The following is a 17,341-nucleotide window of genomic DNA, read 5'->3' on the forward strand; positions in this document are numbered from 1 at the left end:
CAAATGTGTTTACAGTTAACTAAAAAAGAACAAAACTTTGTAATATAAAGATTTTAACTGCGTTTGAGTTCAATTTGTTAAAATTTCTATAGAATAGAAATGTTTTTTTTTTCAAACGTCAAATCGAAATTATGTGAAATTTTAATTATTTTTTTATTAATAAAAAGATACTTTAAACAACAATCTAAATTGTATTTAGTTAACATCACTATTATTTGAAGATTTTAACTAATTTCGTGTGTAAATTACTAAAATTTCAATAAAACTAATGAAAATTTGAACTACTTTAATTCGTGGAGGGAATTTGGGACTGACGACGGACCTGCACACATCCGTCCTGTTCATTCATTCAATTCATTCACGGAGCACAGGTTCGGTTAAATGACGTATTTTTCTTTCTTTCTCTCTTTTATTTTTCTCCGTTCGAACGAACGAACGAACGAACCAACAGGGAATGGGAAATTCATCATCATCATTATTATTACGAACGCACCCGAGTTACAAAACAAAAAAAACAAAATTAAAAAAAAAACGACAAACGAAAGTTCTCCAAAACGTAAACAAATTACATAGAACATCGGGATGGCCGTGTGCATTTAAATCGAAACATTACAAGAAATGACAGAATAACGAATTCATTTTTTTTCTGTTGTTCTCGTTGTTAATTTTGTTATCGTCCGGTGGGCGCTTCCGTCGATCAGAAAATCGTCTTCATTAAGAAAAGAAAAAAAAAGCGGGGACTTCATTAAAATAAAAAAATAATTAACGATTTGCAGAGTTAAATTGGAAATGTCGAGTCAAAAAAAAAAAAGAAGCAGGAAGTTGGCCTTGGTTTTTAGACTTTCGTTGTCTGGGCTTTATCGTCATGGAAACAAAAGATATAAAAACAAAAAATACACGAGGTAAGGCGACGTAATTGCAGGAAGTGCACGCTAAAGATGTTTCCTTGGTTACGGATGCTTTAGTAAAGGAGACGCCACCAACACTAGAAAATGCAAGTTAGCGTTTTTTTTTTTTGTAAACGTGAAATCTAATTTACTACCTGTCCGTTTCCACCCTGCTCTCACATTTTTATCTCTCCGCTTCATTTTTTTTTATTTAACAACCACTTCCGATGTCTTCCTGTTCCCATAGGATGCAGTCTTCGTAGTATCGTGTTTCTCGAGAACTACGTCACCCTTTCAACTAACTGGGTTAGTTCTTTTTAACTTAAAAATATTTTCCGTTGAGTAAAATTTGTCAAAATTTCAATAAAGAAATGTTTCTTCGAACATGAAAATTTGATTGAAATTAATTATTGAAACTTATTCATTCAATAATTTAGATGTCAGTGAAATTCGTAAAATTATTACTATTAAAGTGCTTATTGTTAAATGGATAGAAAAAAAAAAGTTGCGATATTTGCGTAAGTTTGCGATTAGGTGAAGATTGAGATTTAGTTTGTGTTTGTGTGTGTACAAAACAAGCTGCGAGAGTTTTGCTGCATGTCCAACAGACATGCAAGAGACATTTATCTAGTGCAAATATTTTAACTGGCAATCTGCATCGCTGGCGCCTACAATTTTCGGCAAACAGAAGAAATATATATAAATTTATTTGCAGCTCATAGCAGGCGACTCGATGACAGCATAAAGTTATAGGAAGGCAAAATATTCAGCTTTCATACGAGTGGTGGATGATGTAATTACCTATAGGGGTTGTCGAGAAATTCAAGAAAAACCGAAATGTATGTATGTGTTTTTTTTTTAATTTCTACAGCTCATATCAGGCGACTCGATGACAGCACGAAGATGTATGTAGGCTTGTTGGAAAGGCAAAATATTCTGCTTTCATACGAGTGGTCGATGATGTAATTACCTTTAGGGGTTGTCGAGTAATTCACGAAAATCTGGAAAAACTTAATAAAAAACGAGAAAAAAATGTTCTTCACCTTATAAAAGGCGACTCGATGAAACTACAAAGATGTATGTAGGCGCGTTGGAAAGGTGAGATATTCAGCTTTCATACGAGTGGTTGATGATGTAATTACCTTTAGGGGTTGTCGAGAAATTCACGTAAAACCGAAAACACTGAAAGAAACACGAGAAAACCGTCGTTTCTCTGTTGTGTATAAGACGTTAAGTATGTGTTTTTTTTTTCAATTTCTACAGCTCATAGCAGGCGACTCGATGACAGCACGAAGATGTATGTAGGCTTGTTGGAAAGGCAAAATATTCAGCTTTTATACGAGTAGTCGATGATGTAACTATCTTAAGGGGTTGTCGAGTAATTCACGAAAATCTGGAAAAACTGAATAAAAACGAAAAAAAAATGTTCTTCAGCTTATAACAGGCGACTCGATGAAACTACAAAGATGTATATAGGCGCGTTGGAAAGGTGAGATATTCAGCTTTCATACGAGTGGTCGATGATGAAATTACCTTTAGGGGTTGTCGAGAAATTCACGAAAAACCGAAAACACTGTAAAAAAACGAGAAAACTGTCATTTCTCTGTTATGTACAAGACGTTAAGTATGTGTTTTTTTTCATTTTCTACAGCTCACAACAGGCGACTTGATGACAGCACGAAGATGTATGTAGGCTTGTTGGAAAGGCAAAATATTCAGCTTTCATATGAGTGTTCGATGATGTAACTATCTTAAGGATTTGTCGAGAAAATCACGAAAATCTGGAAAAACTGAATAAAAAATGAGAAAAAATGTTCTTCTGCTTATAACAGGCGACTCGATGAAACTACAAAGATGTACGAAGGCGCGTTGGAAAGGTGAGATATTCAGCTTTCATACGAGTGGTCGATGATGTAATTACACTCATAGCAGGCGACTCGATAATAGCACGAAGATGTATTTAGGCTTGTTGGAAAGGCAAAATATTCAGCTTTCGTATGAGTGTTCGATGATGTAACTATCTTAAGGGGTTGTCGAGTAATTCACGAAAATCTGGAAAAACTGAATAAAAAACGAGAAAAAAATGTTCTTCAGCCTATAACAGGCGACTCGATGAAACTACAAAGATGTATGTAGGCGCGTTGGAAAGGTGAGATATTCAGCTTTCATACGAGTGGTCGATGATGTAATTACCTTCAGGGGTTGTCGAGAAATTCACGAAAGACTGTAATTTATATATGAATCAAACGTGCATTGCGAAATCCTACTGCTATTAGATTATTTAACAACATTTAACCGAAGGGTGTTCCCTTTTTTTTTTCCAAACGATTTTAACTGGAATTTCATTTTCGTTGTTACTTTGGCGTCTGTCGTTCAGGTAAGAGGAGACGCTTTTGTGATTCCAGAACCAACGTCTTTTACCATTCAGTTTACCTTCACGTGTTTCCAAGAAATTTTCAATGTTACACACACACACACACACGTCGATTTCCTTCTCTTCTCATCTCTACATCTATTTGCGAAATTTCTGGACAATCTTTGTCGGAATTTATTTTTTTTTTTCTTGAATGAAAACAGTCCCATTTCTTGTGCAACTCAACATTTGCCTCACGCTCCAATGAATTATGGATTACGCAACTTCTCTTTTCACATGAAATTAACACGTTCTTAATGCTTCCTCTTTTTTGTTTTTTTCTCTCTATATACATGTAAGAAAATCGGTGATGATCCGGACGGAATTTTTATTGTTCAGTTCATTCATAAATAATGCATTTCTCGAAAAAATCTGAAATTCCAATCCGAATATTATCCGTGAAAGACATTTTTAATCGATTTTTCCATTTTTTGATCAAGTTTTCCTTGATAATTACATCACCCTCGCAGATATGAATCATTCATTTGTCGTTCACGTCGTTTGTTTATTTAAAACGCATTCTTGATTTTATTTTTAAATATTATAGAATACGCATTTCATAGAATCATTCTTAAACTTGAAAGATTTACTAAAGACTTTGGATCAATTATAAATGTTTGTTGATTTCTTCAATGAAAACTCCTATTGCTTAAGCTAAATCTTAGTACTTGAAACTCGTAAAACATTGAACTGTTAGTAAATTCTATCTGGTTAAATAAATATGAAGAACGAGATGATTCGGTAAATTGCGTTGATGAGGGTTGATTGTTACAATCTGTTACACATTCTGCTTTATCAAGAGTCACATTGTTATCACTGAACTAAAGTATTTAGTGAATACTATTGCTTACAGTGTGCACATGTTTTATATCCACCAATTTCAGACCCTCTGCAAAATATATATTGCATATGTTCACATTTCCACGCTCGTCGCATATGCCCTCTTCGATCCACACATTGCCACGTGCCGCGCCGTCTGCTCTCTCCGGAACTTCTTTGTTGTATCCAACATCTGCCTTTACAATCATCTCTTTCCTCGACGATCGTCGCCTCTAGTTCCACTCATTCCTCACACACACACACACACCACGTGAAAGGAAGCACACGAAATGCGTATCTTCCTCCGCAACAACTAAATAACTTTTACCTTATGCCTAATGAGAACCGACCACATGTCCCAAAAATACAAACGTTGCGAAAATCGAACTTTTCCAAAAGAAAAAAAAACCCTTTTTATATAATGAAAACTCTGTAAACTGATCCTTGATCCGTTCCGGTCATCGTCGAAGAAGACAGGTGTTATGGAAGAAGACCAGAAGCTTTGGCAAAAGAGAATTAATCTGGAGGAGGAGATCCCGTGAGAGAAATGTATCTGTGCGCGTACCTGAAGACCATGAGAAAGATCTTCATTCGGAGGGCCCGTGGGAAGGAACCCTCTACAAATATTACACACGTACACCCTCTTTATAAAAGAAGCAAAAAAAAAATTGGAAGAATCCTTTCTTTTAGATCCGCCGAAATCCCATTGAAAACTACAGAAAATGTCCCAATTCGATCTTCAATAATCAATTTTGTAATTCGTTTCAATATTTGTAAAAAAAAACAATTGATTTCAGCAAATTATTCAATTTATTGACACTTATAGTCTTAAGTTATTAAGAATCTGCTTAAAAACTACGATTAATGTGAATGATACAAAAGTTTAAAGTTTATTATATGGGGATATAGCTCAGTGGTAGAGCATTCGACTGCAGATCGAGAGGTCCCCGGTTCAAACCCGGGTGTCCCCTCAATATATCTTTTTTTGTTTTTCAACTAACATAAAATAATTATAAATTTGATTATAAGAAATATTTTTAATTTCTAGTAGTTAGAATATATACGCTTTTTGTGTATTGATGTACAATCTAATAATTTAAGTTCGCTTAAGATTTCTTTTGTTTTAACTGGCTTTAAGTAAATAGAGGTGGAAACAATGGTTAAATATGTGAAAAGCAGGAAGCAGCCGGCGCTGGAATGCATTTAAAAAAAAATATGAAGGGGTTGCTTTTGTTATATCAGGAAGGAACATCTTGAGGCGCTTCCGGCTCTGGCATTCCATCTACATCCTGCACAGTCTTAATCTCATCGAAGTCTTCCAGTGATTTTTTATTATTACAAGATTAATATGCGGGCACGTTTCAATACAATCAAACTAAAAACAAAGCTATTAATAAAAAGAAAACTAATTAATTGTAATGCTTAATTGCAATTAACACATCTTAAGTATTAATTAAAGTAATTAGTATTTTAATTAGTAATTAGAGAATAACTAATTAGAGCGTTAATCACGTAGAAACTAGTGGACTTCAGGTTTTCCAAACTAAAATATTATTTTCAGCTCCATCTCTATTTCTTAATGCTATGCTTCTAGTTCAGCACTTTCTGCGCTGCTCAAATTTAGATTTGCTATTAAATGCTTTAATTTAATAATGTTATTTATTAATATACGCTTTCTCGTTTTGCTTATTTAAATTATTAAATATTTGCTTAAAATATTATTAATTAATGTAATTATGGGCGATTCATTTATCAGTTGCAGCGCCATCTGGCGGAAGGCGCTCGATAATTCTGATTTGAATTTAAAAGCGTAAATGTTATTTGTTGATTAATATTAAGATTATTTTATTATTATATTTAGGATAATTTCATTAGGATAATTCTTAAGGTAAAAGATTTGTTTGATTTATTTTGAAATTGTAGAGTTCTGCTTTAACGTTACTTTTCTTATAAGATTAAGGTTAGTTTTGGCGCGATTTTGTATGGAATCAACAGTTGAATGGTCGGTGGTGGCTGTGTGTTGTGTATTTGTTTTAAGTTTTATTTGTTGATTGTTATGAAAGATGGATGTTAACGACGCGCATGTTGGTCAAATTAAAGTCAGAGATGATATCGGCGTCAGATGCCAGAAGTTGTTCTTAGATTTCCTTGAAGAGTAAGATTTTTGTAAGAAATGTTGCTTGTGCTAATAACATGTTGTTTGTAGATTCAAAGAGGACGGAGAGTATAAATATTTGGAGCCAGCCAAGGAGCTGCTGCAGCAGGAGAGAAGTTTAATAGAAATCAGCTTTGAAGATGTTGAGAGGTACAATCAGAACTTAGCCACAACCATCATCGAGGAGTATTACAGGATCTATCCGTACCTGTGTCAGGCAGTCTCCAATTTCGTCAAAGATAGATCCGAACTGAAGGTTTCCAAAGATTGCTACGTTAGTTTTGTGGATGTGCCTACCAGGCATAAAGTGAGAGAGTTGAAGACTGAGAAAATCGGAACCTTGGTTAGGATTTCTGGTCAGGTTATAAGGACGCATCCGGTGCATCCCGAACTGGTTTTGGGTACATTCGTGTGCGTTGATTGCCAAACAGTTACCAAGAATGTGGAGCAACAATTCAAGTACACGAATCCGACGATCTGTAGAAATCCCGTCTGCAATAACCGCGGGAAGTTCGTTCTGGACGTTGATAAATCGACGTTCGTCGATTTCCAGAAGGTGCGTATTCAAGAAACGCAAGCGGAATTACCTAGAGGCTGCATTCCCCGGAGCGTCGAGATCGTGCTGAGGGCGGAAAACGTCGAAATGGTGCAGGCTGGAGATCGTTACGATTTCACGGGAACGTTGATCGTCGTGCCTGATGTTGGGGCGATGTCTATGCCAGGAGCGAAGGCTCAAATCAACTCGAGACACAAAGGTGGAGATGAAACGGAAGGTTTACGCGGATTGAAATCGCTGGGTGTACGCGATTTGCATTACAGGATGGCCTTTCTGGCGTGCAGCGTTCAACCGACGAATCCACGATTCGGAGGTGTCGAAATGCCTTTGGACGAGATAACGCCGGAGATGATGAAGAGGCAGATGACAGAGGGAGAATGGAAGCACATGTACGAGATGAGCCACGACAGGAATCTGTACAATAATCTGATAACCAGTCTGTTTCCGAGCATCCACGGCAATGACGAGGTGAAGAGGGGAATACTGTTGATGTTGTTCGGCGGTGTACCGAAGATTACAGTTGAGGGAACAACGCTGAGAGGTGACATAAACTGTTGCATCGTCGGTGATCCGAGCACGGCGAAATCGCAGTTCCTCAAGCAGGTTTCCGAGTTCGCTCCGCGCGCCGTTTACACGTCGGGAAAGGCCTCCTCCGCGGCCGGTTTGACAGCAGCCGTCGTCAGAGATGAGGAATCTTCTGATTTCGTCATCGAAGCCGGTGCTTTGATGTTGGCGGACAACGGCGTCTGCTGCATCGACGAATTCGATAAAATGGATCCACGAGATCAGGTGGCCATCCACGAGGCGATGGAACAGCAGACCATCTCCATAGCGAAAGCGGGAGTTCGAGCGACCCTCAACGCGAGAACTTCGATCTTGGCCGCCGCGAATCCGATCGGCGGACGTTACGAAAGGAACAAATCGTTGCAGCAGAACGTCGCCTTCTCGGCTCCGATCATGTCGCGTTTCGATCTTTTCTTCATCCTGGTAGATGAATGCAACGAGGTCGTCGATTATGCCATCGCCAGGAAGATCGTCGACCTGCACAGCAACGTGGAGGAGGAGCACGTGGATCGCGTGTACAGCAAAGAGGAGATTCTACAGTACATAACTTTTGCGAAAAAGTTCAAACCGATGATCAACAGCGAGGCCGCCGATATGCTGGTGAGGAACTACAATCATCTTCGTTTGAGAGACACGACGAGCAGCGGGAAATCCACGTGGAGGGTGACCGTCCGTCAATTGGAAAGTATGATCCGACTGGCGGAGGCGATGGCCCGAATGGAGATCTCCGAGGAAGTGCAAATAAAGCATGTCAAGGAAGCGTTCAGGCTAATGAACAAGAGCATCATCAGGGTAGAACAACCGGACATTCATCTGGACGACAACGACGGACCCATGGTGGAGGATGAAGTTTCTACTGTCGAGGAGGAATCGCAACCCGTTAAGAAGAAGCTGGTTCTTAGTTTCGAGGAATACAAGACGCTGAGCAACATGATTGTAGTGCACATGAGGCGGGAGGAGACTAAATGCGAGGAGGAGAATCGCGAAGGGTTGAAACGCAGCGATCTTATAGAGTGGTATTTAACGCACATCGCCGATCAAATCGAATCCGAGGATGAACTGCTTGTGAAGAAGGAACTAGTGGAGAAAGTCATAGAAAGGCTCATATATCACGTAAAATCAATAACACACAACAAATACAACTATTTAATTTTCATCTCCTTTTAGGACCAAGTCATAATTCCATTAACCAGAGTAGGATTGAAGGGTGGCAACGATCAGACGGACGAAGAAGACCCCACACTTGTGGTCCATCCAAACTACATAATCGATCAATGAGCTCTTCGTTTATTTTAATGTAACCCATATTGTTTCCAATAAAATTTTATATTTTTGTGTATTTTACTCTTACTTAATCATTCGATCGCCACGCACACTACATTGGGCTATCCAATGATTAATTGTAAATAGTTGATAAATTTAAATCTTTGGTTCATGTCTCAGCTAAAATATTTCAAAACCGGACATCTCGTATCAATATTCCTAAGATTATAGTTCAGTCATTTCTGCGCTGTTTCAATCAGGACTTTTTTTTTAATTAGAGCACTAATTGGAAAAGTAAATAAGCTAAAATGTACATTTGCTGTATTGTAATTCAATAATTTACTCTGTTCTTTGCTGAAATGTATATTAATCAAGTTATTAATGATTAAACATTTGCATGTTGCGCCATCTATTGAAATGATATTTTTATAACAATTTAAATTTAGATACTTTCTATTAGAATACTGATTTTAAACTGTTTCTAATAGAATATTGGGTTTCATATATATATACAATCGAAACATATGTTTCTTAGAAAATATTTATTTGTTGCCAGTATAACAAAATGAACATTAGATGAAATGAAAAGTAACAAAATAATAGAAATAAATTAATTTAATTTATTTTACAAAGTTTAAGCAGCAAGCTTGGACCTGGAGCTGACGGCAACATATGCAATACCAACAGAGAGAACGGCGGCCAAGAATTCGCTCTTCAACCATGGACCGTTGAACGCTCCCGGATGGTGGACGGAGACGTCGACGAAGGAGGCGATGGCAGAGGTGTCTTCGCCGGCTCTCAGGGCTTTACGGATGGCAGTGTAACTGACTTCGTCGTAGATCTTCACCACTTTCTCACCGCTGCGGGCAACTTTGTTGTCCTCCGACCAGCTGACTTGATATTGGTTCTCTCCGACGACGGAAACGGGGACGACGTTGCCCTCGAAGCTGGCGTAAAGGTTGCCGACGACTCCAGATGCGCACTTGATCGAGAACTCGGTGATGTAGGCGATGTTGGCCACGATCGTTCCATCCTGCGTGGTGAATTGCGTCGAGGTGACTTCGGGGGATTTGCAGGCGCTGCACGCACCCAGCACGAAGGCGACGAAAAGGAACACGTTGGAATTCATGGCTCTGCAGATGTTTTTTCAGTCAGAAAACGGACGAACGAACACACCAAAAATAATGTTCTTCACACGAAAGTCTTGAAACGAATGGCAGACAGGTCAACAACAACGTAACCAAATCGACAACAATTCGTGGCACGTCGACGGCTACGTTGTACGCATCCGCAGGTGCACCAACATACAGGAACAACTCAGAGAACGTGCAAATAAAGTTGCATAACTATTTATTATTAATAAATTGATTAACTGATCATTTATAAGCTTTCTTCGACCTCCAATCCAAATACTCATCGAAATCCTCATCGGAGCTACTCGACTCCGCCGACTTCTCGTCCATCCTACTCTCGTTCTCCTTCAAGCTCGCCATCATCTGATCCTTCTTTTTCTGCAAATTCACCACCCTCGACAGGTACCTCAATTGCTCGTCAATTTCATCGATTTGCCTTTCATTGGTCGCCTCCTCCTGATCTTCAGCTATTATCGCAGCGCTCTCGTGATTCGCATCTTTCATCTCCCTTTGAAACTTATCCCATTCCTCCTCAACAGGATCTTTGTACTCTATATTTCGTGCCTAATCAAAAAAAAAAAACAATTAAATTTTAAACAAAATAAATCAATTTAATTATCACCTTAGCATCCAACTTTGGATCATCGAAGAAACCCTCCGGCAAACTTTCAGCATCAACTTCCATCTGCTCCTCTTCTTTTTTAGTCACCTCCACTTTCTTGTTGTTATCAAAGAAATCACTTGGCAAACCCTTCTTCGTCTCAACATCACCAGCGACCACAGTGATATTCGATTTAATCACAGTTTTACTCGGCTCTGAATTTTTCAAGATCCCTTTAACTTTCTTCGAGGGAACGTCCAGAGGAGGCGTCAACGGCCGTTTCAGCGCGGTCGTAAAATTGTTTGTCTTCTCCTTAAGTCTCTTCGCCTGCTCGACATTGAGTCTGTGCTGTTTCGCATTCAAATGGATGGGCCAAACCGCCTCGGATCTGACCACAGATTTGCACAGCACACAGGTCAGCTGGCCTGCTTCGTTGTACGTGAAAAACAAATGCTAAGGAAAATTGTTTACAGACACACAGTTGGCTAACAAACAAAACACAAACAATTGCAGTTAAATAATTAAAAAAAAAAAAGGATATTTTGCTAAAGGGGAATCGATCTTCTTGACCGCTATCTTTTGCGTTTTCTCCTTGTGCTCGTGCATGAACTTCCGCAGCTCGGATTGGGATAACTTCTTTTTCGCATTCTTGAACGTCGCCGACATCGCTGACCACTAGATAATTCGCTATTGTTTACTAAACAAAACATAACCTCGTCACATAACTTCGGGACGACACTTATTTGCAAACTATCGTAGTTCGAACACTTTGGCGCTGCCGAAGACAATTCGAAATAGATTTTAAATATTTAAAATTCAAATATTTGAATATAAACAGTTTAATTGTTTGTTAAAGTTGTAAATTATGTTTAGGAATTTAACGAATTCTCATGTTTGTTATACTGTTTCTTTGTTTTGTTGTTGCGGTTGCAGCAAATCATAAATAATGACTAAGGATTATCATCAAATAGTTTGGGGAAAAGTAATAGGAAATTCGTTTTACTTAGAAAATAATTTATTTAAATTACTTAAGTTACACAAAATGGTTACCCAACAAATAAGTTTCGTTGATATAGAAAGCGCCTTCAAGTAAATCCTTGCTGATTTCCTTCAACTATTCCACATGGCTACAAAAGAGAAATACAAGAGAATTAGTTGCGATGGAAAGCAAGAGGTGAGACGGTACATACGGAATGGTCCATGCATTAAGTGTTGTTAGTAAACTAAATCTTCGTTTTATTTGGGTTACATTTTATAATAATTGGGTTAATTAATTAATTGTTAATATAAAATAATTAAAACATGATCGATTCGACGAGATCTGATACGTACACGATGCGGAGGGTGTTTGTGAAGCCGGAGCCCTGCTTCCAGCCAGTCACGACGATGACCGGATCTCCGGTGTTGATGAATCCTTTGGCCTTGCCGTGGAGGATGCCGAAGTTGACGCGCGAGTCCACGTCCTTCAGCCAATCCTGGTTTTTGGGCTCTGCAAAACAACAAACAGATTTATTAATAATTTGATTGGTTTATCGTTGATTTTCGTACCAGTGTAGACGAGTGGAAGGATGGCCCTGAAGAGATGCGCCTGTCGTGCGGTTTGCGGTACGCGAGTGACCGCGATGATCGGACACCTGGGTCTGTACTTGGAGATGAGGTGAGCGGAACGGCCGGACGTCGTGATCACGATGATCGCGGAGGCGAGGCATTTCGCGGAAGCCTCGACGGCGGCGATCGCGATTGTGTGCGCCACGTCCACGGGAGCGATGGCCATGTTCACCAGATCGGTGAAGTGACGCTTCTGCCAGATGGCAGCTTCCGCCTCCTTGCAGATGTTGGCCATCGTGAGCACGCATTCCAGAGGATAATCGCCCTTGGCCGTCTCACCAGAGAGCATAACGCAATCCGCACCGTCCAAGATAGCGTTCGCGACGTCCGAACTCTCGGCCCTCGTCGGCCTCGGCTTCTTCACCATCGACTCGAGCATCTGCGTCGCGCAGATTACCGGCTTACCGAACCTGTTGCACCTTGCGATCATCGACTTTTGCGCCAGAAACACCTTCTCCGTCGGTATCTCGATGCCCAGATCTCCCCTGGCCACCATAATACCATCGGAAGCCTTGATGATCTCATCCAAATTGTCGATCCCCTGCTGATTCTCGATCTTCGACACGACGACGATGTTCTTTCCCTTCTCGCCGAGCAACGAACGGATATCCGTCAATGCAGAAGCGTCACGGATGAACGACGCGAAGATGATGTCCAGCTCCTGATCAATAGCGAACTGAATATCGGAACGATCCTTCTCGGAAACTGCTGGCAAATCCACAGGCACACCGGGCAAATTAACGCCCTTCCTGCTTCCCAGCATTCCACCGTTCTCGATGGTACAAATCACAGTCGATCCTTGGATGCCGGTGCACACGAGCGAGATGAGACCGTCATCGATGTAGATCTTATTGTCCACCTGCACCACCTTCTGAATATTATCGTAATCCACGTAGATCGTTTGCGCGTTTCCCTTCTCCATGTACGCCTTGTCCGTGGACAATTTAATCGTGTCTCCCTTCTTCAGTTCAACCTCAGCGCTTCCACCCTACAAGCAATAAGCAATAAGAATCATCACAATTTCATAACAAATATATTGAAATTACCCCTTCCAGAAGACCCGTACGAATCTCCGGTCCTTTGGTATCGAGTGCGATCGCCAACGGGTAAAGCATACCCAACTTCCTGCTGTAATTCGCCGCGGCCGCCCTCAAATTCACGATGGTCTCCGCGTGGTACTCGTGCGATCCGTGCGAGAAATTCAAACGGGCAATGTTCATTCCCGTCTCCATCATCTTCTCGAGCATGCAGACATCTCTGGAAGCCGGACCGATCGTGCAGATGATTCCGGATTGTCTGACGAAAGCCGTCTTCGAGCTGACATCCAACGTGCACATGTGATCCAAGTGCGAGTTGGCCTCGTAGGTCTGCAGTTGCATCGGTAGCACGTTCATGTTGGCTATCTGCAAAAGAGAAACGAGAGGGTAATTGATTTACGAAATTGTGAGCTATATAGTTCAAAGATTTCGACGCTTTCCACGACCTGCGGCTTCACATCGTAAACGGTCGTCCAAACCATTCTCGCCGCAATCGATAACAATGGAAATTCCTGCTGCTTCTCACTTCGCACGCACCTGAAAACTGTTCGACGTTGCTGCTGCTGCTGCAACAGACAGCCACCGCCGCCAACAACGAAGCTTCGCAAAGCCCCTACCACCACCCGTTCTCTCATGCCGTTGTTTACATTCGGAGCAACTATTCAACGATTTCTATATATTTCTATCTCCACTAGCAGAGGAATCCTCCTTTTATAATTGTGCGCGATTCCTAGCGTGGGCGACCGCAAACCGAAATATTGATCCGAATCCTTTCGCCAGCCAGGTCTATTTTCGTGAGGCCAAAATATTTCAGTTCGGTGGCAAAATGTCAGTCGTCCCGGATCCCTGACAACTGGGCGATACTCACATTTTGGTACCAATAACTTGCGTCCACCATCTTCGAAGAACCACCAGCAGAAAGAAGAAAAAACACACACAAAAAGCGACGAAAAATCAGACGTTCGAAGATGCAGCAGCTGCAGGATCAAATAAATATTACAGTCGCATCTCCATGGTGAAATTCGCATAATTCGCAAAAACAAAAACTAATCTACTTGATTGTCTTGTTTTGTTACATATTTTCCATTAACATACAATAACCGCCTCCTCCTTTTTTAATCAGCTATGACCTACTGGGATTCCCTGCAAAACCTCAATTTTCTCGTTCTTATTCGCTTCATTTAGTTAATTGTTACAATCGAGTTTTGCAATTTGTAACAATAAAAAATAAAAATGAGATTAAATAAATACGCTTTGTGTGAAGTGCGCGTTGCAAAATGTGAAATAACATATGAGTGAGCGAATGTTTGATGTAGATATCATCACTTGTGTGTTTGTTTCTACGTTAATTTTGCATTCATAATGCCATCAATTCAATTAAATTCAATTATTCGATTATTTCTGCATCTTGTTTGAATATTAGATCAATGGATTAAAAATAATCACGTTAGCTGTGTATTTATCTTAATCACTAATGTAAATGCGGCGAGTATTAAATGTGCAATCTACGTTTGTAATGAAACAGAGATTACAATTTCTTTGCAAAAAAAAAATAAAACTTTGTTGTTTTGACAAAGAAAAAAATTAATGAATGTTCATGTTATAATTCACGTAATTATGGAATGCATTTTTGGAGTCAACAACGACGTGACGCTTAGATAATCTAACTGCAGCCTCAAATTATCAGTATGTAACAGTTATTTACGCGAAAGAGTTAATAAATATTTGCGCAAAAGTGATATGTAAAAAGAAAAAAACAAACATGACTTAAATTCAATGCATCGATTGTAAACGTTTACAATAAAGATCAATGGCACCTTGGAAACACTTTTGTTTCACAAATGGAAAAAAAAAGAAAGAAAAACGCATACTTGATTGCTGGTTATTATGCAAATCGAGTTGCACAATACCTATAAATAACATCGAATCTCTTTATTAATGTAATGGAACTTCTGCCATTACATTAATTTATTAAAAAAGAAACAGCGTAAACTAGTTTTAATGTTAATCCAAAGGAAAACGTTATCTTTCCGACTGTAAAATCGCTATCAAGAGATTACATTATTGCTACATATTTCAGTTACAATTTTATTTTAATAATAAGCTGCTAAGCATTTACCAAATGCGTTATAATTTTCAAAAAATTCCTATCTTTTTCATGAAAATTTCATTTCTGACAGATAGACGCCAAAATGTTTCCATTTTGACGGCCATCTTTCGAATGACTCAAAAAAATGTAATTCATCAGGAAACGCTGAAATTACGTTAAACTATTAACGAATACTAATGAACTGTTTATGTATTTAACGAAACGCTTGGAATTAGCAACGATTTTTAACGCAATAATTACGTAAACGTCAAAACAAAGATTCGTTTTTTTTTAAACGTACATAAAGTTGCATATAATAAATACAAGTTTCGTTTGGAAAAATTATGCACAATTGCCGGTAAGTAAAGTAAATCTTTTTGTTAATTACGTAACTGGAGGTTAAATCTTAATCGGTAGATGAATATAATCAAATTAATTGATTTTATGAATTATTTTTTTTTTGATATAAGCGTGTGAAATATTTGCATTTAATGTCAAACTTATTATTAATTAGCATTGAAAATTTGATATTGTCGCTTATTAAGTGTTTATGCTATTGAAGCGTTTGAGTCTATTGATATTCATGGCACGAATCCAAATTGTTTGTAAGTAATGTTACTAATTTGTAATATAACCAATAAATCATTGTTTTTATAAGTAATCACTTAAGTCATATATTTTGTATCTTAAGATTTAAGGTCTCTTTTTTTTTGATTGGTTGAGCAGGTAGGTCAATGGAGAAAAGGTGTTGCTTCGACATAAGCAAACAGCTTACTTCATGCTTTAAGTAAGATAATAACTTGTTACTTAAACTACTGTCGTTTATTTACCTTGCAAGTAGAGATTCTCTGATAATTGTGCACTGTAATCGTTTCACCGTTTCTTTATGTTGTTGTTGTTGTCGTTGGGGGATGCTGTGGAGAGATGCGGCTGCGAAACTGGAATCTTTCGGGTCGAATGAATGTCAGTTGTACGAACTGAGTGTGTGGATCACACAGTCATATGCACTAGACGTGTACACTGTGTGGTAGAGACGTGTAGAAAGGACGAGGAAGTGGGGAGGGCAAAAGTGCGCTGCCATTTCTCATACGACAAACATTTAGAAATAAAAACCAAAAAGAAGAAACGAAAGAAGTTTTGCATGCAGAAATCATGTAGGAAATGGATGAAAACATAACATGAAACAAAAAAAAAAATAAATAAAATTGATTGGAGAAATAATAATAATACTCGCGTTCGCGATATATAAGTTTTAGTATAGGAGTGAGTTCGTATTATCAATGGAGGCGATAAGATTAAGTTTCGCATACATTCACAATTTTGCTAAATCTTATTAATACTCAAAAAAATACTGTAAAATCTCAAAAAAAATAAAAAATGTGTACTATATAGTTTATTTCAGTTTTCTTCAAGTTGTATAGTTTATTTACTATAATTTCTACTTTCACTTTAGAATTTATAGTTTTCTAAATTGAATACTTTATTTAGTTTAGATTATATAATTTATTAATTTTTCTAAACTGTTAGTTAAAAACTACAGTCGTTTAGTTTACAAAAATCTCTTCATAAAAGTTTTGAAAATTTACTTTCGAATTTATATAGTTGACTAAATGAAATTTGAGTAACTATCCTAAATCTTATAAGTATTCAGCAAATAATGCTTATAATACTTATACTTATTAATACTCAAAAAATACTGTAAAATCTCAAAAAAAAATGTGCACTATATAGTTTATTTCATTTATCTTCAAGTTGTATAGTTTATTTACTATAATTCGTAAGTTCACTTTAGAATTTATAGTTTTCTAAATTGAATACTTTATTTAGTTTAGATTATATAATTTATCAATTTTTCTAAACTGTTAGTTAAAAACTACAGTCGTTTAGTTTACAAAAATCTCTTCATAAAAGTTTTGAAAATTTCTTTCGAATTTATATAGTTGACTAAATGAAATTTGAGTAACTATCCTAAATCTTATAAGTATTCAGCAAATAATACTTATAACTTATTATTAATACTCAAAAAATACTGTAAAATCTCAAAAAAAAAAAAAATGTGTACTATATAGTTTATTTCATTTATCTTCAAGTTGTATAGTTTATTTACTATAATTCGTAAGTTCACTTTAGAATTTATAGTTTTCTAAATTGAATACTTTATTTAGTTTAATTTTATAATTTATCAATTTTTCTAAACTGTTAGTTAAAAACTACAG

The 17,341-nt window shown here is 37.9% G+C and overlaps 4 protein-coding genes and 1 non-coding gene across 7 annotated transcripts in view; 2 read left to right on the top strand and 3 right to left on the bottom strand.

Moving 5' to 3' along the window:
- The first annotated feature begins 5,018 nt into the window (after positions 1–5,018).
- Positions 5,019–5,090, top strand: Trnac-gca. Its single transcript has one exon. It is a non-coding gene; the product is annotated as a tRNA-Cys (tRNA).
- A 1,005-nt stretch (positions 5,091–6,095) lies between these two features.
- On the top strand, positions 6,096–8,733 carry LOC108565925 (DNA replication licensing factor Mcm6). Its single transcript, XM_017925600.1, has 3 exons — positions 6,096–6,274; positions 6,326–8,507; positions 8,562–8,733. The coding sequence occupies exons 1-3, from the start codon at positions 6,183–6,185 to the stop codon at positions 8,670–8,672; spliced, it is 2,385 nt and encodes a 794-aa protein (XP_017781089.1). The 5' UTR covers positions 6,096–6,182; the 3' UTR covers positions 8,673–8,733.
- Positions 8,734–9,254: 521 nt separating this feature from the next.
- LOC108565922 (translocon-associated protein subunit delta) lies at positions 9,255–9,912 on the bottom strand. Its single transcript, XM_017925596.1, has one exon. It carries the CDS (start codon positions 9,784–9,786, stop codon positions 9,292–9,294), a length of 495 nt encoding a protein of 164 aa, XP_017781085.1. The 5' UTR covers positions 9,787–9,912; the 3' UTR covers positions 9,255–9,291.
- A 70-nt stretch (positions 9,913–9,982) lies between these two features.
- LOC108565921 (zinc finger protein 830) lies at positions 9,983–11,160 on the bottom strand. The gene is made up of 3 exons (XM_017925595.1): positions 10,933–11,160; positions 10,413–10,830; positions 9,983–10,354 (listed from the first exon to the last, which is right to left on the bottom strand). Exons 1-3 carry the CDS (start codon positions 11,055–11,057, stop codon positions 10,034–10,036), a joined length of 864 nt encoding a protein of 287 aa, XP_017781084.1. The 5' UTR covers positions 11,058–11,160; the 3' UTR covers positions 9,983–10,033.
- Positions 11,161–11,388: 228 nt separating this feature from the next.
- The window catches only part of LOC108565923 (pyruvate kinase-like), a 7,109-nt gene continuing 1,156 nt past the window's right edge, over positions 11,389–17,341 (bottom strand). The window contains exons 1-5 of one of the 3 annotated variants that reach the window (XM_017925599.1): positions 15,956–16,210; positions 13,046–13,402; positions 11,940–12,987; positions 11,724–11,880; positions 11,389–11,518 (exon numbers count right to left, since the gene is read on the bottom strand). In XM_017925599.1, the coding sequence (XP_017781088.1) occupies positions 11,506–11,518; positions 11,724–11,880; positions 11,940–12,987; positions 13,046–13,393 (1,566 nt within the window). In that variant the 5' untranslated portion in view covers positions 13,394–13,402; positions 15,956–16,210 and the 3' untranslated portion in view covers positions 11,389–11,505. Of the gene's footprint in view, positions 11,519–11,723; positions 11,881–11,939; positions 12,988–13,045; positions 13,403–13,482; positions 13,667–15,955; positions 16,211–17,341 lie in introns of those variants that run through there. The other 2 variants (XM_017925597.1, XM_017925598.1) reach the window with 2 other exon arrangements.

This window comes from Nicrophorus vespilloides, unplaced genomic scaffold, assembly GCF_001412225.1.
Source record: "Nicrophorus vespilloides isolate i.1.1-1 unplaced genomic scaffold, Nicve_v1.0, whole genome shotgun sequence".
NCBI classification, from domain to species: domain Eukaryota; kingdom Metazoa; phylum Arthropoda; class Insecta; order Coleoptera; family Silphidae; genus Nicrophorus; species Nicrophorus vespilloides.